The sequence below is a fragment of the Gymnoscopelus braueri genome (genome assembly GCF_963280865.1).
Source record: "Gymnoscopelus braueri genome assembly, chromosome: 21".
Lineage (NCBI taxonomy): Eukaryota > Metazoa > Chordata > Actinopteri > Myctophiformes > Myctophidae > Gymnoscopelus > Gymnoscopelus braueri.
The window spans coordinates 22580904-22594003 of NC_137623.1; the positions used below are offsets into that span (position 1 = coordinate 22580904).

The 13100-nt window shown below is 41.7% G+C and overlaps 1 protein-coding gene across 2 annotated transcripts; it reads left to right on the forward strand.

The window, feature by feature from the left end:
* Nucleotides 1-1595: 1595 nt before the first annotated feature.
* On the forward strand, nt 1596-13047 carry pcolce2b (procollagen C-endopeptidase enhancer 2b). 2 transcript variants are annotated; one of them, XM_080417621.1, is made up of 9 exons: nt 1596-1810; nt 2437-2548; nt 3004-3259; nt 5712-5836; nt 7043-7179; nt 7532-7695; nt 9180-9263; nt 10540-10707; nt 11125-13047. In XM_080417621.1, the coding sequence occupies exons 1-9, from the start codon at nt 1686-1688 to the stop codon at nt 11253-11255; spliced, it is 1302 nt and encodes a 433-aa protein (XP_080273747.1). In that variant the 5' UTR covers nt 1596-1685; the 3' UTR covers nt 11256-13047. The 2 variants fall into 2 exon arrangements, with proteins under 2 accessions (XP_080273747.1, XP_080273748.1); XM_080417622.1 differs by having other exon boundaries at nt 3096-3259.
* Nucleotides 13048-13100: the final 53 nt, after the last annotated feature.

Genomic DNA, 13100 nt, shown 5'->3' on the forward strand with positions numbered 1-13100 from the left:
CTCTCTCTCTCTCTCTCTCTCTCTCTCTCTCTCTCTCTCTCCCTCTCTCTCCTGCACTACTTTTGTCTATCAACAGGCCTCTAGATATTTGGCATAAGCCTATTGGCATGGGCTCATAAATGGGCCAGTGCCAGTGTATTTGATGAAAGAATAATAATATTTGTATTGAAGGTCACTCTATCACTTCATATGAGTTTAGTTAAACATCCTCAGATTGCGGATTTCTTGGCTTTGTCCTACAACTGTATTTAAATTGGCCAACTCCTGATTTCCCTTAGGCTATATTATCTGCCACCTGGTCATAATCCAACCATATCGGCTAGCCCATGTGATGTGTCAATACAACTTCAGCCATGCACTTAAATTGTAGGCCTATGTAGTATGTATGAATAAAGTCAAGTTTATTCATGCCACCCCTTGCAGGTTTGCACAGTGCTTGCCAGGTGCACAGTGGTGAAAAGTAACAAAGTACATTTACTCAAGTACTTTACTTAAGTATTTTTTTTTCTTTACTTTACTTGAGTATTTTCAATTTGCAATACTTTTACTTCTACTCTATTACATCTCAGAGGCAAATGTTGCACCTTTACTCCACTACAATTATATGAAAACTTTAGTTACTAGTTACTTAAGATTTTGAATATAAAATTTGATCACGAAAGATACATCAACCACTTCAACCCTACTTTGGCTATTTAAAAAAAACTCACAACGCGTAGCAAAACGAGGCATTGGGAGCTTGTAGATCTGCTATTTTCAAAAGATTTATATACATTTCATACATTTGAAATCTTGTGAAACGGGACATTCTGCACAATGAGTACTTTTACTTTTGGTACTTTAAGTATATTTTGATGCTGATTGCAGTATTAATATACAGTAGAGTAGTCTTTTATCGCAGTTTATTTTGGAAGAAGGCAGCTGCCTGCCTGTGCTCCCTCCCAGTGGTGGAAAAAGTACAGCATTTTTTACTTAAGTAAAAGTGTCAATACTGCAATGTAGAAATAGGCCTACTCTGTTACAAGTAAAAGTCCGGAATTCAAAATTTACTTGAATAAAAGTACAAAAGTATTGGTATCAAAATGTAAAATAACCAAAAGTAGAAAGTACTCATTATGCAGAATGTCCCATTTCACAAGTTTTCAAATGTATAAAATGAATGTAGATCGGCTATTTTCAAAATGTATAGGGCTGAAGTGGTTAATGTATGTTTTGTAATAATAATCTAAATTTACAGTATAAAGTAACCAGTAACTAAAGTTATCAAATAATTGTAGTTGAGCAAAAAAAATGTCAATATAAGTAAAAGCATTGAAAATTGGAAACACTCCAGTAAAGTAAAAAAAACTCCTCAAAGAACAGTAGTACTTGAGTAAATGTACTTGGTCACTTTACACCACCACTGCATGATGCCATGCACCCCTTGCAGGTTACCCCCCCAACACACACACACACACACACACACACACACACACACACACACACCCCTCCTAGTGCGTCCTTTATCGCAGGTTTTTCAGGAAAAAGGCAGCTGCCTGCCTACTGTGCTTCCTCCCTCCCTCCCTCCTCACAGAACAAACGCTATATTCATCTGCTCCAGCTTGCATCCAGTCACCGAAACTCCCTCATGCAGGAACTTCTGGCTACTTTTTCCCCCACCGTGTTGAGCTGCTGATCTGAACACAATGTTATTGATGCTGCCACGGGGCTCCGTTCATAGCCCTACGATGATGTGGAGGAGAATATGCGGGTTTTTTTGCGCGTGGATTCTACTGTTTTTGACTGAGGTCTGCGCGCAGACTCAAAGGAGGTATACTTTTATTCATATGTTTTTTCTTTCCTTTTAAATGCTTTTTTTATGAATGAGTAAGGTGTCAACGGATCGTATATTCTGTACGGTAGGTAGGGAGCTACGGAGCGAGGAACAGCGTCTGTGTGTCAGTCCGATCTGGAGTTATTTTAGAGCAGTGGTTCTCAACCTGTGGGTAGGGACCCATCTTTGGGTCGTGGACCAATGGGTCACGAGTAAATGTCAAAACGTAAACAAAATGATTTTTTTCAAAATCATTTCATGAATAAAAAATAAAAAAATAAATCAAAGAAATTCCATAAATTAGAAAACAAATGTTTAAGAAGTAGTGAAAATAAGCCGATTTACAAGCTCACAACGTGGCGCTAACTTGTAGATCTGCTATTTTCACTAGTTTGGGTACCAGGCAAATGTTAAATTTCTCTTTTGGGTCCTGAGCCAAAAAGTTTGGGAACCACTGATTTAGAGAGGAATCTGCAGTTGGCACACTGCTGCTTCTACTCAGGACGCACGGCGCATGGCGAGGAGTTATGTTTTCTGAGAATTGCCTGTTATGTTTATAGCTGTTTTATATGTCTACTGCGTTTTAGAGATGTACAAAATAGAAACATTCTCCCCCCCCCCAGACAAACATTCACCTGCGGCGGAAACATCACAGGGGATGAATCGGGCGTCATCGGGAGCCAGGGGTACCCAGGGGTGTACCCCCCAAATACCAAATGTGTCTGGAGGATCACTGTGAGTCCCAACTTGAAATGTTTTGATGTGATCAAATTCCTAGTCCACTCACACAAAGATGACAAAGGCACTATAGTGTGGGAATGAAACGACTGATCAACAAATCAACAACTTCACAAAGCCCAACTTTATCCTTGCCACACACAGTTACCCTAAACAGTAGTTTACTGTATTACATTTTAAAGAGTCAAGCTGATAATAATGGCTGGAACTGATTAGTGGAAAAGTATAGCCCACGGGAGCATGCAGGTCTTGTTATTAAATACCCTACCTGCTGTTAAAAATAAGTCAAAGCTGGTAAACACAGTCTGTCTATTCAATCAGCAGTAATAGACTTCCTTCATGTTTGTAGGTATACATGTTATAATAATTGTAGATACAACTGCCATGTTATTATGACTCTCGTAATCCACTTGAAAGGACCTTGGTATTCTTTGTGAATTCACTGTCTATAGGTCCCCGAGGGCAAAGTAGTGGTGCTATCATTCCGCTACATTGACCTGGAGAGTGACAACCTGTGTCGCTATGATTATGTGGATGTCTACAGCGGCCATGTGAGTGGTCAGAGACTCGGACGCTTCTGTGGGACGTTCAGACCCGGCGCGCTGGTTTCCACAGGCAACAAGATGCTCATTCAGATGGTATCCGATGCCAACACTGCCGGGAGTGGCTTCCTCGCAGTCCATTCTGCAGCCAACCCACACGAGAGAGGTAGGCACTGAGATGGATCATCGATATGGGTGTAGATATTACTGTTGTAATAGTGCGGGCGCAAGGTTCACATACAGAGCCACGTATGCCCCAGACCCATAGAGAGAGAGAGTTATGACACGCTTTGATCTCGCTGCAAATCGGGCCGCTATTGGCTATAGTTCCAAACATTGGAACTTACTCATCGAGATAGAACGAGCATTTCAACATTCCATTCTTACAATGGGAGTCAACGCTATTGTCGTCACTCTCATATTAGATCACGCTGGTATGCCCCTGCTAGCACAGGATCAATCACCGACCCCCGTTTCCCCTGCATAAAAACTCATTTCAATAACTGTTAGAGATATATGAATGCAAAGCATGCGCTCCACACTGAATTGCAGTTACTATATGTACAGTATATATTATGCCTTTAACCAAGCATGTTGTACAGGGTCACGGAGAGTGAGTTGTAGTCTTGCCCGAGTAAAACAATCTGATACAGTCCTGCGACCGTGTCAGAGGGTCAGCAAATTTACAAGGCTGTTAAACATGAGCTGGCCCAGAGAGGTCATACAGCATGTTAGCACTGCTAATCATGGCCAGAACTTTACATCATTCTATAAAGTTCACCTTTTCCATAATAAATCACTTAAAAGTACAGTAAAGGGGAAGTATAGGTTTTTTCCCCCTTTCTGCATTAGGGCTTCCCTTTTACACCAGATGAGACAGTTGATTTAAGGCTGCAGAATCTGGATGAAAAAGGAAGGACGAGCTCAACAATTCTCACAGTATGACGTAGAATTTCTCATGGGAATTCTTTTTATTTATTTTTCTTAGTAGAGCTACAGTGGAAGGGACAGGTCAGTATCAGTCAGAGTTGAACCATTCTGTTCCTCTCTCCGGTGTCGAATAGTCTTGTCCACTGTTTCGTGTGGAATTTTAATGGCCAAGTGCCTGGAATTACCTTCCTATCTATAACCATTACTAAGCAAGGAGTTGACAGCTGTAATGGACCATGTCTGTTAAGTAGCTTGCTCAGTTCTCACACAACAGATGGTAGTAGATAGAATGTTACTTGTCACACTGTACCAGAGAGTTGTCAAAACTGCACAACACAACACAACGACAAGTCCTCCATTTGTTGCGTATCTATTTTTGTCACTGTGGTTAGGTTGTAGCCTACTTGCCCTCTCGGAGAGCCGAGAAAGAAAACATCAATTTAGAGTGCAAGTGCCACGTTTTTTGGAGAGATCTCAGAGCTCGCCTTTAGAAACAACATATGTGGTTTTGGAACGATGTCTCTCAGATGCTTGAAGGCATCAGAAGCATGCAGAAGCCTTTTTACGAGCTTAGTACACAGGGGACCAAAGAGAGTAAGCAACTCATTAGGCTGCTCGTAATAAAAAAGAAGGCTCTGAGAGCACTGATTGTGGTAGCCAAGTGTTAAATTACAGGATTATGTCATCTACAAACGTTCGCATCACTGACTCATGCCTTCAGGGACTATGTTGGAATCAAGCGTTCTCACTTGAACATATCCTTTGGAATTGTTGGGCTTCTTTATTCATTCAAATAAAATCCAATCAATCAATCAATCAATCAATTAGGGCTGCAACTGTCGATTATTTTCTTCTACTGATTAATGTCGTGCTTTCTAAATATATATTTTATTTTTATATATCAACAAATCCATTAACCATTTAAGTGTTATGTTATACCTTGTCTCACAAAGGTGTCATGCAAAAATAGCTGACGTACAAGATCACAACCGTTGTGTGCTTGTTATTTTCACAGTTCAATGAAATGCCCAAAATAGGGCTAGATTATTTTATTAAATTATGAAATTATTAATTATTGTTTTATAAACAATTCAATTGAATATACCGGTAGTTTGATTAACTGTTGCACCCTTACAATCAATTGATCAATCGACCGGATCAATCAATCAATCAATAATCAATCAATACATCAATAAATCAACCAATCAACAAGCATGGTGAAATAGTATGCTCAAATGTAGCCTAATTCTACATGTCTATTGGGGTTTTTGCTAACATAGCAAATCCATGATCCATGATTTGGGAAACATTTGGGCGCATATTTTTTTATGCCACATTAATGCTAAAATGTATCTGTATATGTGTGCGTGCGTGCGTGCGTGCGTGCGTGCGTGCGTGCGTGCGTGCGTGCGTGCGTGCGTGCGTGCGTGCGCGAGCGCGTGTGTGTGGGGAAGCTAGCTGACTATTTGCTCAGTTGAAATACTTTCATAGTTTCTGTCTACTGTGATCTCTGTTCTTTTTAGTGACACTGAATCAAAGATGCTTCCCCTGTATGAAAAAGTGTGGGCTATTGCGATTTTGAAATAGCAGTAATCAATATTGTAATTTAGGTAAATACATTTTATTAATGAATTGTCCAGTAACAGGTTTTCATCATGATACGTAACTCCGCTTCCTCCTCCTCCCAGGGGACCAGTACTGTGGCGGTCGCTTGGACAAGGCCTCAGGGTCCTTTAAGACTCCCAACTGGCCAGAGAAGGATTATCCTGCTGGGGTTACATGCTCCTGGCACATAGTAGCACCAAAGAACCAGGTCAGAGGTTGTCAAGTGACATTAATTAATTTCAACAGTATCAGTATGCAAAATGCAGAGTTTCATTCTAAAACGCTGTGTGATCCATATATCGAAAAAACTGCATTCATTCAGTAGTTTCAGGGCAAGGACCCCCCTATATATTGTATACAATTGTGTTTAAGATTAAACTTTTAACTTTTTCCCTCTACACCTATACCTCTTTGCCAAAAATAGCCGATCTACAAGCTCACAACGCCTCGCAGCGCAAGTCGTTGTGAGCTTGTAGATCTGCTGTTTTTGGCTAAAGTTCTCCTTAGAAAAGAGATGATAGGGCTCAAGTGGTTAAAGGAGAATTCCGGACATTTTAAGTGTTATCTTTGATGTGTAGTTACTCACTCACCGAGTTATGAAGTGGCGTTGAGTTTTTCCAGCGATCCCCCTGTCTGTGAGTCTGGTCGACCCCCACTATTGGCATAGTGGGAGGCGCGTGTCTTAGTGAAAATCGCCTAATTCCACAGCTCCAAACTTCTTTTTTTCCCCACAAATCCTCCTCATGGTGTCTCCTGATACTTTCACATGCACTGTTTATCACTCACGAGCTGGCGTTCATGGTCAGCGACGTGAATGTTTTCCTCTCGCGTGAAATCTCGCGTCTCGCGAGATTTCCCGAGGAGCGCAGTGAGCCGAGGACGGGAAATCTCGCGAGACGCGAGATTTCACGCGATAGTGGGGGTCGACCAGATTCACAGACAGGGGGATCGCTGGAAAAACTCAACGCCACTTCATAACTCGGTGAGTGAGTAACTTCACATCAAAGATAACACTTAAAATGTCCGGAATTCTCCTTTAACGTAAAAAAAAAGAATCCTATCACACAAAGATTTGGCGGCCCCCCTGTAGTAACTCTGAGGACCCCCTAGGGGTCCCGGACCCCCTGTCGAAGACCCCTGCTTTAAATGTATTATAATACAGTATGTGCTTATCATGTGGCCTTCTATTAATCATCATTATTCTTCTAAGACTAGGAACTCTGAAAAACAGTGGTTCTCATATAGCTTTGACATTTCTTTTTTCAGAGAGCCATGTGTGTAATGGTTGTGGAACAAAGTTCCACAACCCTCCCCCCTGAAAATTATAGGGTACTCCTTTTAATCAAATAGTCTAGCCTAATATAACTGTTTGTGACACAGGATATCCTTTTTGTGGCTTGTCTTCCATTTGCAGATTATAGAGGTGAAGTTTGAGAAGTTTGATGTGGAAAGAGATAACTACTGCCGCTATGATCACGTCTCTATTTTCAACGGGCCAGAAATCAATGACGCCAAGAGGATTGGGAAATACTGTGGAGACAGTCCCCCAGAGTAGGTGATACTGTGCTGTTCGCATACACATACACATACACACCATAGTTAGAATGTTGGGCCCAGAATAGGAATTCTAGGGTTCATGTGGTTAACAGAGGAGATTGTGTGCACATCTTGGACCTGTATTTAGGCCAGGTGCTGGACATCACGGCAAGAATAAAGGTAAAAACATCATCTTTGAAGACCTACAGCATAAGGTCAAAATGTTGCGCTGTTGATAAAATACGTTTTGGGAGCTTTAAACCAGTGTGCAGATGTTTTTTGACCTTCTCCTTAAACAACCATTAAAACATCTACCTTCATCTCTTCATCTCACCATACTCTGAATGTCCTTTTTCTTTCTCTGCAGCCCAGTGTTCTCAGAGGGGAACCAGCTTCTAATCCAGTTCCTGTCTGACCTCAGTCTAACGGCGGATGGCTTCATTGGACACTACAAGTTCAGACCCAAGAAGTTTCCCATCACAACAGTGGCCCCCACAACCACCACACAGCCCGTGACCACCAGACCTATACGTAGGTAGCATCGATCATCCCCTCACCAGTGGTGTCATTTCTTTACTTAAGTAAAAGTATCAATACCACAATGAAGAAATACTCAGTTACAAGTCCGGCGTTCAAAATGTATTTGAGTAACAGTACAAAAGTATTGGCATCAAAATATACTTACAGTACTCATTATGCAGTACGTCCCATTTCACAAGTTCGGTCATGTATAAAAATCTTTTATACATGACCGGGCTGGGTTGCCTAGACAGGGCTCTGTTTTGCCCTATAACTCTTGAACCATAGGCCTTACAATAGAAATCTTTCCCCCCCTAGATTCTTTGGATCATGACCCAACTCCCCATATAGGAAACACCATTTCCACCCAACGAGATTGTCCACCATTTTTTGTTTTCTTCAAAGTACACTTTTTACCACTACAACAGATTATTTTCCAAAACTCACACAAATCGGTACACAATGACATTATGTATAATATGACATGACTCATGTGATCAACATGTATCAGTCACAGTTTTCATATTCCGTTCCAATTGGCTATGAAAATAAAAGAATCAATCAAATTGAAATCACACTTTGAGGGGGCCACTAAACAACGCAGAGCCAAAAGCAATTTCACTTCCATCCATGCTACTAATGACACTGCTTGTAGCAGAGATCTGTCTCTGATTAGTAGATCCAAAGTGGTAGAGGAATGTGTGAAGCTACAGTGGTTCTTTGCAGATTTCTGTTGTTGGCGGGACAACATTTAATATCAGATGATCGCAGATGAACACAGTCTGGAAGATAAGATGTTCTTGTGTAATATACAGTGTGCGGGCTCTACCTCTTTTAATAGTAGTTTCTTTGGCCTAGCACACACTGTCGATGTGCGTGAAATTAGGTATGCTCATGTAATATACGCTCAGATGTTCTTGCCCATCCACACTTAGACACTGTGTTGTTGTTTGTTGTTGGGGGGGGGGTTATTCACACGTGGAAACAGACACGCACAATCACAGCTTCTTGTTTTCTTACACAAACTCACATTCCCCCACACACACTGTTGTATTTTCCCTTCGTCAAGCCAGTTTTTTTTAGCGCTTCCGACTCACAATGACGTGATATGGTGACTGATCTTTTTCGTTGGCTTATCATCTACGTCTTCTTCCTCTCCAGTAAGAAAAACAGTGGTCATATTTTTGGTTCTCTCCCCTATACGAGTTCTGTGGGCAATGCAAGATCCTCTGCTCTAAAAACAGATGTTATCCGCATGCTCTACTTTAAGCTACATGTGGTACAGTCAGTGCCTATGAAAATGGAGAACCTAAGTTGAGAGAGCCTCTCCTAAGTAATAGCTAACACGTTTCAAATGGGGAACACCCATACCTTTTCAGTACATCCTCAAACTTAGTACGCCAAAAGACCGCAGTGGGCCAACATTACCAGATCTGATTGCATCACTGGCAGGCAAAATTGCAGTTACTGGATGTTCTTTTTCTGTGTCTCTACAGCCCTTAAGTATTCCGTAGCCCTGTGCCAGCAGAAATGCAAGAGACGAGGAACTCTGGAGAGCAATTACTGCTCCAGCAACTTTGGTAAGAAAGTCACGGCACTGGCAGTTACAACTGACAGTTGCGCCTCAACTTGCTATCGCTCATACAGTACCGCTTCGACTTTGTAGTTCACTCTTCTAGACATTGTAGATAACGTTACTCCTTAGACAGGCAGCATTAGTGAGGAGCATGAATCCAAGATGGAGAGCAGATAGTCCAAGATTCACATCAGTGTTGGCCATCATTGCATTTGCAGCTTACAGTCCAAAATACATTTTTCTTTTGACAGTCCACCTTGCATTGCTGGCTTTGCTGCTTTGATCTGTCGTTTTGCATCTCAAAAGCTTCCTTGATAGTCTGTCAGGAGGTGAAAGAGTGTGCATAGTTACCCCCAGAGTAAACACACACACACTGCACGCACGGCACACACACACACACACACACACACACACACACACACACACACACACACACACACACACACACACACACACACACACACACACACACACACACACACACACACACACACACACACACACACACACACACAGTAAGGTAAGCGGCTGGCAAATGAACGTCTCGATTCAGGCTCGGTTTGCTGCTTGCTGCCCTCGTCTGTGGTGTTTTTCTGCAGTTGATGTTTACCACATGTTGTGAGATTGGCATTTCAAAGAGAGTTCACACAGATTTGCATTAGGAAATGAGGGAAGGCAGGCAACGGTGGTGGTGGATGTGGACAAGCTAGCTAGTGTTATGCAGTGTGCAGAAGCAGTTAAAGTACCATAATGTTGCATCACACATTTGACTGTACTGTATGGTGACGCAGAGGACTGCAATGTCGGGAGAGGGTGTCAAATGTATAATTTTCAAAAAAAAATAAGATTGTCAAAAACGTTTTATCTACAAGCGATCTGCAAGCTCACAACGCGTCACGTCGCAATAGCTGAAATGCGTTCATCAGACTACTGTGCACTTTAAATAAATCATCTGAAAGGTTGTTTGTGCAGAGCAGACTATAATTGTTATACTGTATATGTCAACTTAAAGATCTTGTCTACTCAACACTCAAAGCCATTCAGCCGTTACATACTGCATTTGTTGGTGGACGCATGTGCAATAATCTTAATCCTTCACACGACCAGTTTCTGATATCTTTTCCAATTTGGGCAGCTTTCTTTGAAACTAAATCTGCGTTAGGAGCTGCTGTGGCTTTAGCAGCCCACATAATACTATTATACACACCAGGGACTATTAATTCAACTTGGCTGCTTCTCAGCTCACAATCACAATTCTCCATCCCCTGTGTGTGTGACAGTAATAACTGGGACAGTCATCACGGCAGTGATGCGAGGAGGCAGTATGTATGTCACTATCTCCATCATCAACGTCTACAAAGAAGGCACCTTGGCCATCCAGCAGGCTGGCAAGACCATGAGCACCAAAATTGTCATCTTGTGCAAGAAGTGTCCGTTCGTCAGACGAGGTGAGTTTACAGGTCAACTGTTCAGATGAAAAGTGCTCAGTTGAAATGTGCTCAGTTTTCACCAGGAAGGCAGTTTTTTTTCGTGTCCAACGGTAATAACTGTCTTTATGTAACAGACAATGTTTTAAGAAAGCTGTGTGTTAAGCAGACTGTTCTGAATAGCGCACGACTCTGAGTTTGCCTTCATTGCGGCGGTGTCGAGCTCTTTCCATGGAGCTTACGCCGAGGTGTAAAGGTGAGCGGCACAACTCACTGTCCAGATTGACTTGAGTCACGCGTTCCATATGTTTACATGCGTGCATATAAACATATGGAATACAGACGTGCTGCTCGGTGGAGATGCTGATGTGTGGCCCTGCCTGAATGTCTCTGCCGTTACGCCACTGCATTCAGGCTATTTGTGTGTGACCTCACCAGGCTTGAACTACGTCTTCATGGGCCAGGCGGACGAGGACGGACGGGGGAAAATCGCTCCGCACCACTTCGTCATGGCCTTCAAGACGAAGAACCAGAAAGCCCTCAATGTGCTGAAAAACAAGCGCTGCTGAGCCCCACGCTCGACCTGAAGCTCTCCGCTGGGATGGCCGTCATCAGCCAGGAACAGGAAGGATTGAACTAATAGTTGGTTGATCACTGGGTGATATACTGCCTGGTCCACAAGGGAGATATTATGGTTAATAAAATATATCAGAGCACTAATACACAAAACGTCCATAGCTCTTCAGTATGAATAGATATGGGTAGCTTTATATTTATTAAAGATACTGGGGAGAATTAAGTCATCTTCTTTCACTATTGCTGTACCTTTGGCTTACAGTACCTATTGTGTTACGTTAACGTCTTTCCATTTTGAGACTAGAACTGATTGGCAGTGAATTTAATTGAAATCTCCATCTCTAGACTCTTCCTATTTCATCCCCATCGTGCCCCTAGACAAAGGAATGAGAGATGCACTTTGTCCTCAAATGTAGAATGAGTGTGACAGTAAACAGGGACAAGTTTGACGTGCAGGTTTGGCATGACAACCATTTATCAGCTCGTCACACTGGCCACTGCAGATGCCTTGTGACAATACTGTAGGCTATTCATTAATTCTTCCAGCTAGTTCTGTTTTCCATATTAGGTTTTTCTCCTTTCAACTGAGTCTGTATTATGCAAAGTGAAGAATGAGTGTAATCTCATATCATGTTTTATGCATTTGTATGCAGCAAAAGATGAGCGATATTACTTGGGAAGCAGAAATGTAAATGCTTGTTCAACACGCTTTGAGGAATCTCATCAGGAATATATGATGGTGGACTGATTTCTGTAGGAATATTGACAGTGTTTATAATCTGCCTTAATAGCCTATGTTCAATTTGAATTTGACAAGACATGGGACGTATCTTATGTGGTGGAAATAAGTGCAATAGATAATATATAGGACTTTGATGAATGGTGGTTTTATGAGGAACTACACGGGGCCACAGCTTCTGTCGTTAAAAGAATACTTCACCCCCAAAATTATTATTTTTCTTATCAATTACGCACCCGGTGAAGCCGTGAGTTCTTGTGTGTGTGTGTGTGTGTGTATGTGTGTGTGTGTCTGTGTGTGTCATTTGCTACACGGTGAATGGAGAATCCAAAAACAAAGCAAATGCTTCAAGAAAATAGGGGTGCAGGATTAACAACAGCAAAACAAAAAATCTGTTTATAAACGCCAACACAGATCTCAGAGTATAATGTGCCTTGTATCCCAGTCTGTGTCCTCATTACTCCCAAAACACACATTTGTGCTAAAACTTTAGTATTTAAAACACTTATGGGATAAACAAAATCTCACGCAATTAACAAGGAACGCGCTGTGTCTGGTGTTCAACACAGCTGAGTTCACACGTGTGTGTGAACGATGTGTGCGCGTCTTTCATGCATGAGACTGTAGTGTACACCGTGCGCTTGAAAGCCACCAGACGCGCACGTGTAGGTGAAAATGCAGTGTTTTGGAAGTAATGAGAACATGGACTGGATACAAGACGCATTATACTGTCAGAGCTGTGTTGGAGTTTATAAACCGATTTTTTTCTCTTCATTGTTGGATTTTTCATTCACTGTGAAGGAAGGTGACAAACACAAATAATCCACGAATTATAGGTTTCACAGGATGAGTAATTGATATGAAGTATTCCTTTAATGGACGCAAAGCATGCCTGTCAGCGCAGTCACTTTTTCAGCGTACTTTCATTGTTTTTAAAACTAGATATATTAAATGTAAAAAAAAGTATTTTCATATGAAAAGGTCTGTGAATGTTATTTATATTTAAATTCCTTTATCACCTGCCCAAATAAAAGCCCCAAAATATATATTTGTTGTTTGTTTGTTTGCTTGTTTGGGCTCAAGTTAACCCATTAAAACC

Excerpts from the sequence above, each read along its gene's own strand:
- pcolce2b (XM_080417621.1), top strand. The coding sequence starts at position 1,686 with ATGTTATTGATGCTGCCACGGGGCTCCGTTCATAGCCCTACGATGATG. Across the intron at positions 9,264-10,539 it reads TTACTGCTCCAGCAACTTTG|TAATAACTGGGACAGTCATC; the intron begins GTAAGAAAGTCA and ends TGTGTGTGACAG. Across the intron at positions 10,708-11,124 it reads GTGTCCGTTCGTCAGACGAG|GCTTGAACTACGTCTTCATG; the intron begins GTGAGTTTACAG and ends TGACCTCACCAG.